The sequence below is a fragment of the Phyllobates terribilis genome, unplaced genomic scaffold, assembly GCF_046119375.1.
Source record: "Phyllobates terribilis strain yellow unplaced genomic scaffold, ASM4611937v1 Scaffold_5__5_contigs__length_657084704, whole genome shotgun sequence".
Lineage (NCBI taxonomy): Eukaryota > Metazoa > Chordata > Amphibia > Anura > Dendrobatidae > Phyllobates > Phyllobates terribilis.
Genome location: NW_027362765.1, coordinates 469,661,857 through 469,682,302, shown reverse-complemented (window position 1 = coordinate 469,682,302; position 20,446 = coordinate 469,661,857). Strand labels below are relative to the sequence as shown.

The 20,446-nt window shown below is 47.1% G+C and overlaps 1 protein-coding gene across 1 annotated transcript in view; it reads right to left on the bottom strand.

Annotated features, from left to right (window-relative positions):
- Window positions 1–19,753, bottom strand: part of CCDC6 (coiled-coil domain containing 6) — a 49,248-nt gene extending 29,495 nt beyond the window's left edge. The window contains exon 1 of the mRNA XM_073685421.1: window positions 19,350–19,753. Coding sequence (XP_073541522.1) covers window positions 19,350–19,610 — 261 coding nt within the window. The 5' untranslated portion in view covers window positions 19,611–19,753. The remainder of the gene's footprint in view (window positions 1–19,349) is intronic.
- Window positions 19,754–20,446: the final 693 nt, after the last annotated feature.

The following is a 20,446-nucleotide window of genomic DNA, read 5'->3' as shown; positions in this document are numbered from 1 at the left end:
ACTAATTTATCCCTAACTTCCTCTCTTGATCTTTCACAGCTTACTAACTCTTCCGCACATGAAGACAGGAATTCACTGGACCTGATCATCTGCCGGCTCTGACCAGTATGATTTTACTAACTCCCCTCTAACACTCTCTGACCACAACCCTTTTCCTGCTCTATCAAAAATGGGTGACCACACTCAGGATACCCCAAAAGACATTTACGTGCCATCAATAGCCAGCAACTTATGAACAATTTACAATCATCTTTGGCCCTAATCGCCTCCTTCTCGTGTCCCAACTTTGCTTTGAAGCATTATAAGACCCTGGAAAAAGTCGAACCGCAGCACAGACAACAGCAACCCCTGGAACATGCTGGAAACACGTTTTCTCCACCAGTGTTCTGGGTGTAACAAACGACTGTGGAGAAAATCTCCTCCAGCCAAAGACTTCATCCTTCTAAGTTTATACTTAAAACATAACTCTGCCCTTCATCTTGCCAAACAAGCCTACTTCACCACCTAACAATCCTAAACTGATACTTTTCACTTCTTCCTCAGTCCTAAAGTGCAATCCTCTATCACCACCTTCAGAGCTAATAATCTGGCCATTTATTTCAAAGAAAGAAAATTATCATATAGGACAGGAAATGGTCTTCCAAAACCATGGATCCTTTTCTCTCCCACAGTTCATCAAGTTCACTTTCAGTCTTTGAACCAGTCACAGAAGAAAAGGTTACCAGGCTCTTTGCTTCTTCTCGCCCTACTACCTGCAGCACTCACCCCATTCCCCCTCACCTCCTCTGGTCCTTCATCTTCCCTGTCACTACTCACATAACAGAAATATTTAATGTCTCTTTCGTTAGGTTATCTTTCTCTCATCTCTCAAAAGTCACATCATCAACCAATTAAAAATAAATAAATAAATCCATCAACCAGAACTGCTCTGCCAACTACAAGTATCCAACCTTCCTCTCTAAACTCCTGGAATACTAGGACTTCTCTAGTCAGATCTGCTATCTTTACTATAATTCTCCTTTTGACCCTTTACAATCCAGTTTCTGCTCTTTATACTCTAGAGACAATAGTAGATCATTATAGAGACTGCCCTTACTAACAGTTAAGTCTCAGGCTGCGTGCCCACTATGCGTTTTTCAAGCGTTTTTCCGCAGCGAAAACGCTTGGTAATACGTGCCTCATGGTCCCCAATGATAATCCGCATGTTCTGTGCCCATACTGCGGAATTTTCCTTGCGGAAAAATCTGCAGCATGTCCATTATTTGTGAGTTTCTGCAATGGACTTGAAAAACGCAAGTCAAATCCGCATGTAAAAACGCTGCAAAAAGGCGTGTAAAATCCGCAAGCGTTTTTGACTGCGAAGACCATGCAGAAACGCTGCAGAAATTTTCTGCTTCATTTCTGCATCAGGGCGCATAGCCTAATTTTGCGGACACGCAGCGTAATTGCCACCATTGACTTGCATTGAAACGCTTAATATCCGTGTCAGCACATTTGCACACACAGATATTATGCGATTCTATGTGCGGATGGTAACCGGGTTTGGAGAAGAGGAGACTCTCCTCCAGACCCGGGTACCATAGAACCTGTTAAAAAAAGAATTTAAAATAAAAAATAAAGATTATACTTACCTTCTGATGGCCCCCGGTCTCCTCAGCGATGTGTCCGGTCTGTTGTATGGGTCGCGGTGGTGTGAGGACCTGACATGACGTCATTTAGTCATGATAGGTCATGCGACTGCCGACGTCGGCGGTCACGTGACCTGTCACATGACTCAATGACGTCATCGCAGGTCCTTTCACACCACCGCGACCCATACAACAGACCAGACGGAGCGCAGAAAACACCGGGGGCCATCGGAAGGTAAGTATAATCTTTATTTTTTTTTACCATTTTTTTTTTTTTTTTTTTACTATTACTTGGTCACACTATATAAATCCATGCCGGTTGCATGGATTTATATAGTGTGACCAAGTTGTCAAGCACTTTTCCAAGTGATGCTAAAAATCGCTTGGAAAAGCGCTTCATAACCTGCATGAAGAAATGCATGCAAAAACGCTTGACAAACGCTTCTACATGGCGGGAAAAACGCATGTAAAATCCGCATGCATTTTTCCTGACAGGGAGAAGAGGAAAAAATATGCAGCATTTCTGCATCATGGGCACTTAGCCTTTGGGTATGTGCCCACGTTGCATTTATGAAGCAGAAAATTTCTGCTGCATAAATGCAAGTCCTCTCCCGGAAAAACGCATGCGGAATTCCGCACGTGTTTATCGCGCATTTTTCGCGCGTTTATCACGCGTTTTCCACATGCGGAATTGCCTTGCGTTTTTTATGCATTGGACTAAGGCAATTCCGCTTGCGGAAACGCAAAATTAAATGACATGCTGCGGATTTTTGAATGCGGCATAAACGCTGCGGAAAAATCCGCAGCATGTGCATAGAAGTTGCGGAATCCCATTGAGGACCATGGGGTGCGGATATACATGCGTTTTTCAAGCGTTTACGCTGCGGAAATTCCGCAGCATATACGCTTGAAAAATGCTACGTGGGCACACAGCCTTATGGTCACTGCTTCCTGCGGATTCAAATGGATCTCTCTGCAGAGTTTGATGCTATGGATCACCAGGTTTTCCTCACTAAGCTCCGCTCTATCGGCCTCAAAGATACCACTCTCTCTTGGTTCTCCACCTCTCATACCGATCCTTCAGATTATTTGCTGGTGGTTCTTCCCCTCATTTTCCCCCTTAATGTTGGGGTTCCTCAAGGTTCAATCCTGGGTCTCTTCCTCTTTTCTCTATACAAAAACTATTAAGGTCGCTCTTATTGATTCTCATCTGAAATACTGCAACTCTCTACTAAATCTGTCTTCCTCTTTCTAGACCCCGCTGCCCTGAATGCAGCAGAGTCATATTTCTGTCCAGTCACTACACAGATGCCTCCACCCTGTGCCAGTCATTGCACAGGTTATCCATCCACTGTACAACAAATGTATCACTCTCACCCACAAAGCTCTCCACAGTTTTGTATGACTGTACATCTTCCTTTTCTCCATCTACCACCCCAACTGTGCTCTCTGTTCCACTAATAACCCAAGACTAACCTCCTCTATAATCCTAATCACCCACACTTGTCTCAAAGACCTCTCTCGCACTGCACCAGTTTTCTGGAATGCAATCCGGTTAATTCCCAGTATCCATAGTTTTAAGCATGCTCTAAAATAACTTTTTCTGACTGGCCCATCACCTCACTACTGTATCTTGGCTGTAAAGTCTGTAAGCCAGACCTCTGACTCCTTAAATTCCCTGACTCCATATCACGGCCTCACTACTGAGCGTGTACATAAACTGCCGCACAGATTCAGCTCAACTAAAAGCGGAGATCCTTAGATCAGGAACAAAACAAGCATTTATAGGTCATTTCATAACTTTCCCAAATTCTTATGAAAAAATGTACAGTACATACAGCATTGTACAACTGTACCCTATTTATTCTATATTTTAAGAGTTGCGAGTCAGTCCATTTTACACACAGCTCAACTCCACAGCCCTGGTATCTATTCCAAGTTCTTCTTTCCCAACTACCTCAGAATCTGGTCTCTCATCCTGTTTCCTCGCACTCCACACACTCAATAGCAGTTTTGTATCTCTACTTGTACAGATACTGGATGGTAACTTGTCCATGCAGCTTTATATGAATGTCTCTATACAATAAAAGAACGTTTTACCTTTTAATCACCCGTATTTCTTCGGATTGGAAGATGTAGGAGTCAGCCCCTTTATTGCAGCGCACAGGGCTCTCTGCATTGAATGCCCCCTCCCCTCATCTCTAGTCTCTGTCTTATCTCTATTCTTACAGCAGAGAGCTGCAGGGAAGGTACATTTTCAGATATAGCTGAGCAGATCCATTTGCAGACTGACTCCAAGATAAACAGCCCAACACCCATTCAAGCACCAGCACTATATCAGTCACCTGAATATAATGATACTGTCTTATTACCCAGATCTCTAGACTGCAATAACATCTCCTCATTATAATCATCCATAATTATACAGGATCAAGCTGCCACCTGAAGCCTCAATAGGTTTCAGCAGAAAGCACAATAAAGCTATGTGCCCACGATGCAGAAATTATCCAGATTTTTCCTGAGCGTTTCTGCATCTCCCTGGTAGAAAAAAACGCATGCGGATTGTACATGAGGATTGTACATGCGTTTTTCCTGCCAGGGACATGTGGATGTGAAGCGTTCTTCACATGCATTTCCGCATGCGGGTTGTCATGTGCTTTCCAAGCGAATTTAGCATCACTTGGAAAGTGCTTGTCAACTTGGTCACACTATATAAATCCATGCAGCCGGCATGGATTTATATAGTGTGACCACAAAGAATGTCAAAAAATAAATCTATACTTACCTTCTGATGGCCCCCGGAGTCTTGCTTCGCTCCATCCTGGCTGCCGGCAGCTCACGGTACACTGCACTGAAGGACCTGCCATCACATGACTAAATGACGTCAGCGCAGGTCCTTCAGTCCACCGAGAGCTGCCAGTAAGCGAAGACGAGCGCAGCGGGGGCCATCAGAAGGTAAATATAATATTTATTTTTTATTTTATTATTTTTTTTTTTTTTTACAGGTACTATGGTACCCGGGTCCGGAGGAGAGTCTCCTGGGTACCATAAGCACATTGAAACGTTTGGATTCCGCATGTACAGATGCAGTGATGCGTAATCCAAACGTTCCAATGCAAGTCAATGGCGGCGAAAACGCAGCGCTTCCGCAAAATAATTGGTAGTGCTGCGTTTTTTTCCACAATGATAATCCGCAGCGGAAATTTCCGCAGCATGTGCACAGCACATGCGGATTATCATTGGGGAACATGGCAGACCTTCTACCATGCGTTTAAGCCGCTGTGGAAACGCTTAAAAAAAAGCATCGTGGGCACACAGCCTAAATGTTTTGGGAGATAAATGGCACACGAAGAACAATAATGATACATAAAATTACAATTCAATCAATGCACAATGAAGCAATACAAAAACTATATAACCTTCTAGTGTGTCCCCGTATCGGGGGAAAGGAGCTTGATCTAAAACACCACATATATTTGTGCAACACAATGGCACTTTTCTATTGATGTAACAGTGCCACAGTTCAAGATGCCAACTATTATTTTTGGATAGCTGACATCACTAAATATGGGGATATGGCTTATTTGTCAATGTGCAACTGTTACCAAACATCCCGGTGGCCTACCCAAGTACGAAAGGCAATATCACAGTAGCAAGGGGATCATTAAATGCTGGACGTACAGAAACATAACTCAGCCTTGCCATAGCCTCAGCTTCTGTGTCTGACATAGGACTGCTGATTATTTTTTAATGTGGATAAAGAAAATTTTCATTTGAAAACAAAATCTCCTTCATTTCCTCCTTTTAACAGTTGCTGATTTCTGGGGAAACAAGTATGGATTTAACTATTATACTGTAATAGGTAAAATCTGAATGGAAATTTATAGACCTGATTATACCCCTTAAATTTTCCATTAAACAGTACATTTTAGACCTTTGACCTCCTTATATTTCATTTTTCATCTGTAATTAAACATGCTGCAAAACACTCTGTACACTAGGAGATGACCGAAGTATATTAAAGGGCTATATCCATCATTAAATGTGATCAGCTATTCTCTATTAAACTTTAGGAGAGGAGGGATCGGCGCTGATCCACAGAACAAGGTTCTGAATTGTCCTATTGGTCCTCAGGATTAGGCATATTATCACCTATTACTTTCATTCTTAAAGGGGTTGTCAGGTCCAAATCGATAACCCTGCAGGTACTCAGTGTGACTGTACTTATGAATCCCCCCAGCACACGCACTGTGGGGATTTGTCTGTTTCTGACCCAGGACCGGAGGTTATGTAGGAATTATACATACTCCCAGCCAGGGGCTGTCTAGTGGGCGCTGCCTCGCTCCATACACTTGTATTGAGCGAGGCCACGCCCTGTCTATAGACGGGGCCATGGCCAACTAGAGGGTGTGACCTCGCTCCATACAAATGTATGGAAGCGAGGCCGTGCCCACAGACTGGGAGTATGTATAACTCATACACACCCTCTGGTCCCGGCTCAGAAACCGGTGAATCGCCGCACAGCACAGTGAGTGCTCTGGGGGATTCATAAGTCTACAGTCACACAGTAACTGCAGACTTATCGATTTGGACCAGACAACCCTTTTAAGGTATGTGCACACAAGTTTTTCCCTAGACTTCAGAAAAAAGCCTGTGGTCTTATTCCTGAAGTGTCGTCTTTTTTCCTGTGCTTCTAAAAGAAGTCGCCCCAAGAATGTTACAAAAGACTGAACATGTGCACAGCAATGACATTTTTACACTGCTGTGCATTATTGTTCTTTTTTTTGTGGCGCTTCTCAAGCTGGTTCAAGGCAAAATCTGCCTGAAAAAGATGCAGTTTGCACACATCTTTCTATCCATGTTGCCAGCTCACCTGGGTGGTGCTTACACACAGATCACGGTAAGCACCTAGCCCAAGGATCTTCGTGATCTGATCATGTGCCAATTTCAAAGTGCCAGCCTGTTATAGGTATACTGCAAAGGGAGAAGTTACTTTTACCATGCAGGTGAAGGATTAAGAACAGTCATTTCCATATTATTTTCAGAAATAATTTGGATTTGCATTTTATGCTGGTGCACCTTTTCTCTCTCTCTGACCATGTTATGTTTGTTTGCACCAGTTTTTGTGAGCACTCCTATAAATATTTACTGTGGCCGCCATAGCACAATAGATGAACCAGTCTATTTTCCACAATACATCTCCTTGCCTGGGGGCAGGTGCAATTTAAAGCGTTCCTATCCTCATGTTTCTTGGACACAGGAATCCAAACAGTCTACACCTGGTAAACAGTTCAATGATTAACAGCACCTCCCTGTTGAGTCTTGGCACCACGCTGCTGTAAGGCTTTATAATGCACGGCCTAGTGCCGAAGGAGGACGCGGCCCAACTGTAAATAGCAGTGACATCCGCTCCACGACTTAAGAACGTTTTCTTTAGTGCTTTGTGATTATGAAATTATCTGACTAAAGGATGTACAGATTTGTGTTTCTTCCTAAACCACACAAGGCGAAGTCCGACATATGGAAGAGATGTCTAAGAAAAGTGATATTCTAGGCTGGAAACACCGGAGACCCAGAGGCAGCGCTAGCAGTACTGATACAGGATAAGATTCGACTGCAAACCACGGGCAGAACGAATCAGACATTGGCTGTGTTACTGCACCCATGTATTTTATGGGCTAGGTTTACAAGGCGCCATGTTTCATGCGACACTGAAATCACATCTAATGAGGTCATATGTCTCACTGCAACCTGTGTCCTCCTGCAACTGACACAAAGTCGTAAATGTCTTCACATGTTGGATTTTTTTTTGCTGCTGGTCTGGACTTCGGCAAGTCAAAAGTGACTGCAACTTGAGTGCAACTCATCTGTGATTTCACCTTTTTTTTCCAGCAAAGTTGAATAAGCAGATAGGGACGAAAATGACACCCAACAGAGCAAACCGTGACTTCATCTGTAGCACTACAGTCAATGGTCTTTTGTCACAATCCAGTTTTTTCAGGACTTTAGACACAAGTCCTAAGAAGCCATTGACTTGGGGATCAAATTTTATATGAACATAGCCTTATTCTGAAAAACTGCAGCTTTTCAGAGAATACATACTTTGATTAGCAGGGCCAAGGACTATTTCTTGTCCAAGGTAAGAAACCCAGCGACTTGTCCCTGCCCCACTCATGACTGACAGGTCTCTCGTTGGGCACATACCTCCCTTTCCTAGTCTGACCTATCTTACTGTGTAAGGAAAACCAGCCAAGGACGCCGAACAACTTCTCAAAATATGTATTCTCTGAAATGTATCAGGGTTTCAGACTAAAACATACGCAGATGCAATATTGGAGTGAGTGTCTAATTCATGCTGAATAAGGCTCGTCAGGTCAAGTTGGTGCATTTTTGTATTTCCCATGAAAAAAGAATTGCAGAACATCCTCTCCCATAACCCCATTGTGCTGTTCCTGTGTTAGTCCTCCTGAATACTTACTTGACAAATGAGCAGTACAGTTTCCTCTGGCAAAGAGCTGAGCCCCTACAGTCCGATGATGTGCCCCCTACAGTCCGCACTGACAGGATACTGTCAAGACTATCAGATACACTGTCCCAACTGGTAACAGCGAGAAGGCCATTGCTGCCAGGACTACACGCCAACTTGTCAAGTGGCTTCATCACAATGCCGCTCTACAACACAAATGATGATAGTGAATGTGGTTGTGCTGCGACTTGCAAGTTATGGCATCCACCAACAGACAGGTGGCGGAAAGCCAACCATTTTGGATATATCTGCGTTCACATCATTAGAGGTGACTGGCAGTATGACATTTGTGATCTTCATGACTGGCGACCATGAGTTGTTGTGATCCTTGTGGATCCATCTTTATAAAGGAATAACAATACAGATATAGATGTACACACACACACACTCTTCAAGGGCATGATCCCATATAGTAAATGCTTGGCAGACTAACAAATATAATGTATACGCTGCGTAAACACCTGCAGTGTGAATTGACCTATAGTGCAGATTTTCAGTCCAAAGCAACTCTATTTAAGCTACAGATTTTACATGCAGATTTCACTTTCAGGCCAGATTGTCCATAACTGTAAGTAGTATGAACATGTCTTTAGCCCTATAGACTACTACTGTCTGTACAGATAACACGCATACCAAAATAATAAAACAAGGTAAAACCTGGGAGAAGTTATGGAAGACCCCATAGAGCTGTCCCCTGCTCTAAGATCATAACGCGCTAGTTGCTTCACCATCCAGACTGCTCTGCAACATCTTCCACTGTCAGTTTAAGTTTAAGGAAGGTGAGATAATATATAAATGCAAAAGTGCCCAATGTACAATATTAATGCAGGTAAGCAAACACAATGAAATACGGGCTATACTCACTGCAATGGAAGAGAATAATCGGGAGACTCCCGGCTGAGTGGCGCCCACTCCCTGAGGAAGGCTCTTGCTGAAACGTATGTCAGGGTGGGCGCCACTCAGCCGGAAGTCTCCCGATTATTCTCTTCCTTTGCAGTGAGTATAGCCCGTATTACCTTGTGTTTTGCTTACCTGCATTAATATGCTACATAGGGCACTTCTGCACTTTTACATTGGTTACATGCCATATTGATGAACTTGTATATATACATTCAATACCATGTAATTTTATACAATTATTGGCATTATACCATACTATATAAATATGACTACCCTTTTGATATATTGCCTTTTATAAACCTTGTGTGTGCGCGCCCCTGTATTTTTGTATAGTACTTTGTTGCCTGATTTTTCAATAAAGTATAGTTTATTTAATATACTCTTCGCTAATTATGGGCTTTTATGATCGGTTTACTTGTTTTCCTTCTTCTGTGTCATCATTAGCACATTTGCTGGCCATCGTATATAATCGATGAATACATCTTACATAGCTTCTCTAAAGAGTATCCCATATGGACAAGTGTTATATCAACAGGATTCTCATCCCTAAAACAGCCGTCCCAAGCTCCTGGGAATGCAATAGGTGCCTGTGTTCACCAAAAATGATACAGCTTTTGTAGAAGTGCACTGGGGGAGTGTCAATGTACTTAATGCCCTTGGAAGAAGCTAAGTACATTGACACTCACCCAGTGCACTTCCAGCTGGCTTTGCATATTGCTTCTATGCTAGATTTCTCATGACGGGCACCCTCTACAAAAAATACCATTTTTACTGGCACCTATACAGACATAAGACTACTTCCAGATGTAAAAATGTACCAGCATGTTCTCTTTAAAATTTCCATAAAAATGTTATTTCTTATTGCATATAAGAAATAAAACAGATGGAAATTGAAAGCAATTGCAATTTCTAAATCCCAGAAACCCTGCTACAAAAAATGCTGCTACACTGATCAAAAAACAAAGGGAACACTTAAACACCACAATGTAACTCCAAGTCAATAACACTTCTGTGAAATCTACCTGTCCAGTTATGAAGCAACACTGATTGTGAATCAATTTCTCCTGCTGTTGTGCAAATGGAACAGACAACTGGTAGAAATGATAGGTAATTAGCAAGATACCCCCTATAAAGGAGTGGTTCTGCAGGTGGTGACCACAGACCATTTCTTTGTTCTCATCCTTTTTGGCATCTGTTTTGGTCACTTTTTCATTTTGCCATTGCTCTCACCCCTAGAGGTACAGTAGCATGAGGCGGTGTCAACAGTACAACCCACAGAAGTTGCTCAGGTAGTGCAGTTCATCCAGGATGGCACATCAGCCATAGGAGGGCAACAACCCAGCAGCAGGACAGTTACCTCCTCCTTTGTGCAAGGAGGAACAGGAGGAGCACTGCCAGAGCCCTGCAAAATGACCTCCAGCAGGCCACAAATGTGAATGTGCATGCACAAGCGGTTTGAAACCGACTCCATGAGGGTGGTATGGGGGCCCGACGTCCACAGATGGGGGTTGTGCTCACAGCCCAACACCGTGCAGGACGCCTGCCATTTGCCACAGAACACCAGGATTGGCAAAGTCGCCACTGGCGCCCTGTGCTCTCCACAGATGAAAGCAGGTTGACACTGAGCACATGTGACAGAGTCTGGAGACGCCGTGGAGAGCGATCTGCTGCCTGCAACATCCTTCAGCATGACCGGTTTGGCAGTGGGTCAGTAATGGTGTGGGGTGGCATTTCTTTGGAGGGCCGCACAGCCCTCCATGTGCTCGCCAGAGGTAGCCCGACTGCCATTAGGTACCGAGATGAGATCTTCAGACCCCTTGTGAGACCATATGCTGGTGCGGTTGGCCCTGGGTTCCTCCTAATGCAGGACAATGCCAGACCTCATGTGGCTGCAGTGTGTCAGCAGTTCCTGCAAGATGAAGGCATTAAAGCTATGGACTGGCCCGCCTATTCCTCAGACCTGAATCCGATTGAGCACATCTGGGACATCATGTCTCGCTCCATCCACCAACGTCACATTGCACCACAGACTGTCCAGGAGTTGGCGGATGCTTTAGTCCAGGCCTGGGAGGAGATCCCACAGGAGACCATCCGCAATCTCATCAGGAGCATGCCCAGGCGTTGTAGGGAGGTCATACAGGCACGTGGAGGCCACACACAATACTGAGCCTCATTTTGACTTGTTTTAAGGACATTACATCAAAGTTGGATCAGCCTGTAGTGTGTTTTTCCACTGTAATTTTGGGGGTGACTCCAAATCCAGGCCTCCATTGGTTAATAAATTTGATTTCCATTGATGATTTTTGTGTGATTTTGTTGTCCGCACATTCAACTTTGTACAGAACAAAGTATTCAATGAGAATATTTCATCCATTCAGATCTAGGATGTGTTATTTGAGTGTTCCCTTTATTTTTTTGAGAAGTGTACTACTACAATGGAAGATGTGCTACATCAACTAGAGAGCTTCGCAAACAATGAAACACTTATCCAGATACTGACAAATGCTGGAGCTGCAACTTTCTGCAATGTTTCATTACTACTACTCCCCAAGGTGTGGGAAGTGGCGTCTGCAGAGGACAGCAGATTAACACTGTGTAGGGGGGATGCTACACTGGTATTTGCAGCAGTGCAGTAAATTCCTCTAATCTTGTTACATGACTGCACAGAATGAGCAAATGTTTCAGATTATGAGGTAGTTTATCTAGGTATAGATTCACTTTAGGAAACTCCAGGAAAATGGCAGAAAAATAAAATCGTAATAAAACCTGCTACTATCCCTTCGGTTTAGGAGTCAGAAGTCTCAGAGCTGGATGTCTACTGTCAGTCTTCTGCTATCAAGAAATACCAGATTTACTTGCAGATTACTACTGGAAACAATGTGTCAGTTTACACATTTTTAAAACATTGCAGGTTCTGTGTAAGAGGCTTTTTTCGCATTTTCCCACAAAATTGATAGCTCAAATGGGGTTATCCAAGACTTATTTTTCTGATGGGAATAAGCACTTATATGCAGGTAGTTGCTAAACTGCCAGATCGCTCCTGCGGAAGATTCTTTTGTTTCCTGTCGTGTAGACAGCAATTCAGAAGAGAAGGAACTGCTCTGCCGACGTGACGTCACAGGAAGGAGCGGACCATGAACGTCCTGAGCCAGGAGACATCATCGCACAGCAGAACAAGCAGGTAGATAGCAACTACCTGCCGAGAAGTGCTTAGCCCTATAGGGAAAAAAAGTCTCAATAGCCCTTTTAAACAGCAGAAAAAATTGGCCACCTGCAGGGGCGTAGGTAACACCATAGTCCTGGCCTGAACACAACAGCCTCATATTAACATATAAAACTGTCGAATTTGGGTCACGAGAGTTTAGGTATGCTACATGTTTCAGACAAATTATGATCCTGTTTCTGGATTATTAAATAAAGCCATCGATTGTTATTTGAGTAGTGGCAAGCACCGGCCTTCACTCTGGCTACACGGATTACTCCCCATCTTTTGAGCAGACTGGAACTTGTGCATTCCTTTACTAATATTTGTCACTGCTTTTTCAGAAACGCCCTTTAGTTACATTACAAAACAGCAGTAAAATGTTACCCACCTTTCCCTGAGTATTCAAATATCTCTATTAGCTGGCAGTAGAATAGTAGAAATACACAAAAAAAAAGAAAAAAAGAGGACATACAGGTCCTGCCTTTCCCTGGAGCATCTGGCTCATAAATAAGATCTTGCGCAAAAGGTAATCTGTGCCAACTAGGAGAGATTAGTGTACATTGTGCATGTTTGTGAGCAGCTCTCTGCAGCAGGACTAGTTAAATACCACTTATTGTTATGGCACCCGATTAACCATTAATTATATCAGCCTGCCCTGCCGACATGGAAAACGTTAAGTAAATCAGATTAAAGTCCACCCTTGTGACGGTGCAATGATGAAGAACTTGTCTGCAGCGAAGCAATTAATGTTACACAACTCGGGGATAGAGTCCACTACTGGATGAGAATTTCTCAGCTCTTGGCGTCAATGCCAAGAAACTAAGAATTTAAAGGGGTTTTCTCATCGTTTTACATGGCTAAAATTGCAGTGCTTGTAAAAAGCAAGAAACCTTGCCACTTGCTTGTTAGCAAAAATCCTCAATTCTCAAGACCAGAGAGATTTTTATTTCTTAAGTTTACTGCTCTTGGCCTAGGTTACTGTCCACCTTGGCAGTGTATCAGCGGTAGCCGGTCTCTTAGGCAAGGAGTGCTCCTTTTCCAGGCTCTTCGTTATACTTTGAAGCTGTCTGCATTGCTGGATCACCCCAGCCTCAGTGCTCCTGCACCCTCCTCCCATGCTACTTGCAGTATCAGACACAGCACAGTTTTGGTCACCGGAGGGACCATGTCGCTGGTCAGAACAGTCAATCAGGATCGTGTGGTCTTGGCAAACAGGAAGCAATATGCTCCAAAAAACGCCACTGAATAAACCTTTGAAAATGTCTAAGACCATCAGAAACATAGCTGAAAGACAACACCTATTCAAATGTTATATTAGCTGTACGTGATGGAGTCAGATTGCCCCATTCATGCGCTATAAGGATGGCTAATATACCAAACCCATGCAAGATAAATGGGCTGTACAAGACTTAATGACCTATCCTAAGGACAGATAATCAATTTTAGATCGGTAGTAGTCCGACACCCGGCACAGTAATTTGGCGCTCCATGTGCACACAGAAGAGCACAGCTCCGTACACTGTGTAAACGCCATTCTGAGGTACTGCAGCTCCACTCCCATTCACTTCTATGGGAGCTGCAGCAACAGAGAACATTTCACAGTGTACGGCACCAATAGCTTTTCTGACGCTGTAAACTCAGCTGTGGAAGGAACTGCAAAAAGTCATCAACATACAATTCCTGGACAATCCCCTTTGGTCCCTGCAAGGAAAATTAATGCACAAGAAATGTACAGTCAAATCCAGAAAAAGGGGTGTGTGGATATAAAACCTCCTTTACATTAAGATTCACAATGAGGAATTGGTTTTCACAAGCCTAAACCAGTGGACAAGCATTTTAGTGCCTAAATGTCACGCAGACTCAAGAAGTTCCTAAGGGCACAGTCAGAAGGCCATATAAATCGGCCTGAGATCAGAACGCAGTGAACGGACTGGCCGGTGACTCTTCAGATCCAAGTGTGACAACTTGATATATTTCTATGCAGCTTTCACACATGGATAAGGAGAGCCACCGCTAAGTCTGCACACTACGTACTGATCCCGATCCAATTTATACGACTGTGTGACTGCACCCTAAGAACACTGTTTCCCCAGTCTGTCTAAATGAGCCCTAACTTTGCAATGTTAAGCTCATTGGCTTGTTGCAAGAATTAGAATTGCTAAATAAACGTCATAATGCCAAGAAAGAGGTAACCTAAATATTGTATCTACTAAATGACAGCGCTACAACTCGACCCGAATAACTCAAACAAAAAAAGTGGCATCATATAATATGCAAAATCTTTCAGGCAATTACTGAAAGCTGCACTCCATCTAAAATTTAGGACAAATGTGTGATTTAATAGCCCATTAATGAGGACTCACTTTGTTGTAAAACTTGTGTAAGACATTTGGGAAGAACATTAGTTAAGTTGCTGAAGACAAGGCAGCTGTGTCATATACACAGCTCGCAGTAACAAATCCCAGTTGTGATGTAAGCTCTCCTTTTAGGTGAAAGTCTATAAGAAAGGAGAAAGTGACATCCATAGTCACTGCATCGTTTAGCTATACTAGTCCTACTGCTAAAAGTAGATCCGTAGGAATGATTCATGAATTAAATGAAGTTCTCAATAATGCAAAGCCCCGCTGGCTGCTTAACGGCACATGTATTAAACCACTTAGCGTAATGAAATTGTATGCACAGCATTGGAATAATGCTATAGGATGGGACACAGAAGACATGTCACTTATACAAAGTGCAGATTAAATATTTACAGCCTTACCACACACCCCCAATCACACAAGACCCCTCCAATCAGAAGATTATAAGATGTTTTCTAGACTTTAACAATCCCTCTAATAAAGGAAAGAAAATGAACATATACTGTATACTCCCATCAGAAGTTGGCATAGTGCTCCCCCCTCAATAAACCACGTACACACACTATGTAAATCAGGAGGAATAACTAATGATTATGTTTAACCTGTGTTAGCTATTGTCATTCAGGAAAAGGTGACTGAAAGCCAAAAGGGTCACTAGGGTTGTCCCCACTTGTTCCAATTTGTGCCCGATCTATAGCGTATGCAAGAGTACGGGCCTGGCGTAAAGCTTGTGCCCGATCTATAGCGTATGCAAGAGTATGTGCCTTGCGCAATGCTAGCGTCTGATTTATAACAGCTGTATTAGATTTTAGACAAGAAATTATGCCTAATCTTTTTATAAAAATGTATATTAGTTCTTCTAGAACTGGAACAATTTTAGCACAAAAAACCTGAAGTAGCAGTGGCACTGTCCAGTGAGATGTATTCGTCACAATTAAATAATTGTAATCAATGCCTGATTTTCCATGGTGATGTCCTCCTGTTAGTGTATGACAAATCCATTTTGCAAAGGTCGCTTATCAATTTTCCTTTTCTACATGCCGGACTACCTATCTGGGACATAGCTGTAAAGCGGTTACCCCAACTTTTTTTTTTTTTTTTTTGGGGGGGGGGGGGGGGGGTTGCAAATGTTACACCACAGAAATGTAAGTCCTCACAACTCCTGCCTTTCTTTGGCAACAAGAGACCAGTGCACAAGTTCTTCAGCCTATCAGTGCCTGCAATGGTCACATAGCATCATGACGCAGAGCAGAGCCGAAACATGATGTCAATCACTGGTTACATGCTGGCTGCTTGCAAACAAGGACTGAGGACTGCTGGAGCATCAGCGCTGCATCAATGGGGAAAAGGAGACATGTATAGTTTCTTTTTGTTATATAATAAAAAAAAAAAAAAAAATTAACAAATTAAGGTTGGATAATCCTTTTTACATGGTTCCATCATAAACACGCATACTCCACTGAGAGGGCAAAAGGGCCTCTGGCAGAGGCTCAGCTCCTGCAGGCACAAAGGACTGCAAACCATGCACATTCCTTCCTATTCCTAACATTTGCTGCACAGTAAGGGGCCACCATACACATCAGATCAGCAGGTTCTGACAATTTTTATCTAAGCCGGCCACCTTAAAGGGGTTGTCTGTGACCAACAATGACTTATCCACAGCATAAACCATCATTCTATTTGCTCAGGTACTGGCCGGAAGTAAACCGTGTCGGAACAGCACAGCTGTGTACACTGTGTGGGGGTCACCCCCGGGGACTACATCTCCTCTCCTATTCAAATGAATGGCAGATGAGGTGCTCATGAGGTGCTCGTGATTGCTACGAGGAATCCATGTAATGGTGGGCCAGGGCCACCAGAGAAAGAGCTCTTCACAAGAGTGGAGGGGGTCCCCAATATGAAATCCACATGTCCTTAGTCTATAGACATGGGCCATACTTAGGCATCACTATAACAGGGGCCCCCCACACATGAATCCATAATGAATACCACACATGAATATCAATAATATAAAGCGCTGCACATGCTCTCACACTATGATTGGCATAGAGATGGCATGGGGGTAGCAGTGCCCATAGATTGGAGTGACATGTCAGTGCAGAAATGTGCACATTTATATGACTGAGGGCTGTACCCTACAGACTGGAGCAGTGGGTTAGAGATCACCATGTGACTCATCAATCAGAGGTGGCACTACATGTACCAGCACTCAATCCAGGACTCTAAGGGGGTACACGCTCGGAGGTTTAGTTCCGCTGTTGGGGGTAAGGGGCACACTTAGAGGTGTAGTTCTCCGTTTTGGGAGGGGGGCAAGCTGGGAGGTGTAGTTCCCAGGCTGGGGGGGTGCACGCTAGCACGCTAGGAGGTGTAGTTCCCTGGCTTGCTGGGGAGTGGGGGTTGGCACGGCAGGAGGTGTAGTTCCCCGGCTGGGGAAGGGGGGGGATGCACGCCAGGAGGTGTAGTTCCCCGGCTGGGGAAGGGGGGGGCGTGCACGCCAGGAGGTGTAGTTCCCCGGCTTGGGGGGATGGGGGGCGTGCACGCCAGGAGGTGTAGTTCCCCGGCTTGGGGGGATGGGGGGCGTGCACGCCAGGAGGTGTAGTTCCCCGGCTTGGGGGGATGGGGGGCGTGCACGCCAGGAGGTGTAGTTCCCAGGCTGGGGGGGTGCACGCTAGCACGCCAGGAGGTGTAGTTCCCTGGCTTGCTGGGGAGTGGGGGTTGGCACGGCAGGAGGTGTAGTTCCCTGGCTGGGGAAGGGGGGGATGCACGCCAGGAGGTGTAGTTCCCCGGCTGGGGATGCACGCCAGGAGGTGTAGTTCCCCGGCTGGGGATGCACGCCAGGAGGTGTAGTTCCCCGGCTGGGGAAGGGGGGGGCGTGCACGCCAGGAGGTGTAGTTCTCCGTTTTGGGAGGGGGGCAAGCTGGGAGGTGTAGTTCACTGGCTTGCTGGGGGATGGGGGGCGTGCACGCCAGGAGGTGTAGTTCACTGGCTTGCTGGGGGATGGGGGGCGTGCACGCCAGGAGGTGCAGTTCCCCGGGGATGGGGGGCGTGCACGCCAGGAGGTGCAGTTCCCCGGGGATGGGGGGCGTGCACGCCAGGAGGTGCAGTTCCCCGGGGATGGGGGGCGTGCACGCCAGGAGGTGCAGTTCCCCGGGGATGGGGGGCGTGCACGCCAGGAGGTGCAGTTCCCCGGGGATGGGGGGCGTGCACGCCAGGAGGTGCAGTTCCCCGGGGATGGGGGGCGTGCACGCCAGGAGGTGCAGTTCCCCGGGGATGGGGGGCGTGCACGCCAGGAGGTGCAGTTCCCCGGGGATGGGGGGCGTGCACGCCAGGAGGTGCAGTTCCCCGGGGATGGGGGGCGTGCACGCCAGGAGGTGCAGTTCCCCGGGGATGGGGGGCGTGCACGCCAGGAGGTGCAGTTCCCCGGGGATGGGGGGCGTGCACGCCAGGAGGTGCAGTTCCCCGGGGATGGGGGGCGTGCACGCCAGGAGGTGCAGTTCCCCGGGGATGGGGGGCGTGCACGCCAGGAGGTGCAGTTCCCCGGGGATGGGGGGCGTGCACGCCAGGAGGTGCAGTTCCCCGGGGATGGGGGGCGTGCACGCCAGGAGGTGCAGTTCCCCGGGGATGGGGGGCGTGCACGCCAGGAGGTGCAGTTCCCCGGGGATGGGGGGCGTGCACGCCAGGAGGTGTAGTTCCCCGGGTAGGGGGGGTGCACGCCAGGAGGTGTAGTTCCCCGGGTAGGGGGGGTGCACGCCAGGAGGTGTAGTTCCCCGGGTAGGGGGGGTGCACGCCAGGAGGTGTAGTTCCCCGGGTGGGGGGGTGCACGCCAGGAGGTGTAGTTCCCCGGGTAGGGGGGGTGCACGCCAGGAGGTGTAGTTCCCCGGGTAGGGGGGGTGCACGCCAGGAGGTGTAGTTCCCCGGGTAGGGGGGGTGCACGCCAGGAGGTGTAGTTCCCCGGGTAGGAGATGGGGGGGGGGGGTGCACACCAGGAGGTGTAGTTCCCCGGGTAGGAGATGGGGGGGGGGGGGGTGCACACCAGGAGGTGTAGTTCCCCGGGTAGGAGATGGGGGGGGGGGGGGGGGGTGCACACCAGGAGGTGTAGTTCCCCGGGTAGGAGATGGGGGGGGGGGGGGTGCACACCAGGAGGTGTAGTTCCCCGGGTAGGAGATGGGGGGGGGGGGGGGGGTGCACACCAGGAGGTGTAGTTCCCCGGGTAGGAGATGGGGGGGGGGGGTGCACACCAGGAGGTGTAGTTCCCCGGGTAGGAGATGGGGGGGTGCACACCAGGAGGTGTAGTTCCCCGGGTAGGAGATGGAGAGGGGGGGGTGCACACCAGGAGGTGTAGTTCCCCAGGTAGGAGATGGGGGGGGGGGGTGGGGGGGGTGCACACCAGGAGGTGTAGTTCCCCGGGTAGGAGATGGGGGGGGTGCATGCCAGGAGGTCTAGTTCCAAGGCTGGGAGGGGGAAGCACGCTGGGAGGTATAGTTCCCTGGCTGGGGGGGGGATGCACGCCGGGAGGTGTAGTTCCCTGGCTGGTGGGGAGGGGTGCAGGCCAGGAGGTGTAGCTCCCCGGCTGGGAGGTGTAGTTCTAGTTCCCTGGCTTGGGCATGCTGTGAGGTATAGCTCCCCTGCTGGGAGAGTGGGGAAGGTGCATGCTGGGGGGTGTAGTGCCCCCGGCTGGGGAGGTGTAGTGCTGGCAGTGAGGGCAGGTGCCGCCCTGGCTCTGTACTCACTATGGTGACGCTGGCTTTCCGCAGGTCCCGGTTCTCCTCCTGCAGGGCCTTGCACTTTAGCTTGTAGGTCTCCAGCTCGATTTTCAGCACTTTGTTCTCCTGCTGCAGGGAGGCCAGGCGGTTAGTCAGCTCCTCAAGGCGAAATGGAGAGATGACGATGCCGGACGACTTCCCGGAGGAAGAGGCTGAGGAGGACGTCTGCATAGCGGCTGAGCTGTTGCCTGCTCCGTCCGTGTCACTCTCGCTGGCGCTGTCCGCCATCACCGCGGCTTATCACTGGGAGGAGGGATGACACAGGACAGGTGGCGGCGGCGGCGGAGACAGACACTCGCCCACTGTGGGAGCGCACACTGCACTGCGCACACTCTGCACACCAAAGAGCGCGGAGCCGGGAGGGAGCGACCGCGCCCCACAACCTAAGCCACCTGCCCACAGCGACACCGCCCGGTCACCATGTGTATGACGTGTGCGCCGACCCCCAGCCCAGCACACACGAGGGTCTTGAGCTCTCAGAGCTCCTGACTTTGCAGGTGTAGTTTTTATTCTTTTTTTCCTATTTTTTTAATGTTTAGTATCTTTATTAACTCATTAAGGATGCTGACAATTTTATTTTTTCTTTCCTCATTGTTTCTCCCCTTATTCAGAGAGCCATAACTTTTCTTTTCCGTCATTGTAGCCGTATGAGGTCTTGTTTTTGTGTTTTTGGTGTGAAGATTTGTAGTTTTGAATGACATCACTCATTTACCATATAATGTACAGGGAAAAAATCTCAAGTGCGGTGAAGCAGTCATAGCCGCCATCAGGGCATTACTGGAGTATGGGGCCCGGTGACCAGAAGCAAGAAGGGGCCCAGACCGGGCCCCTGGAGCAGCATCCTGCCAGTGCAGTACAAATCTTCAGCTTCCCGCATGGCAATAGTTAACAACCGCCAGCCAATCACAAGCCAGCAGCTGAGGGCGGCGCACACGTCTCCGGGTCATGAGGGAGAGGACGCTGCGGGACCGCGGCCAGGGAAGGAGGAACTTTTTTTTTTCATTTTTTTTGTACTGAAAGCTGCAATACATGGGGGCAGGATGGAGACGCACGGGGGCAGGATG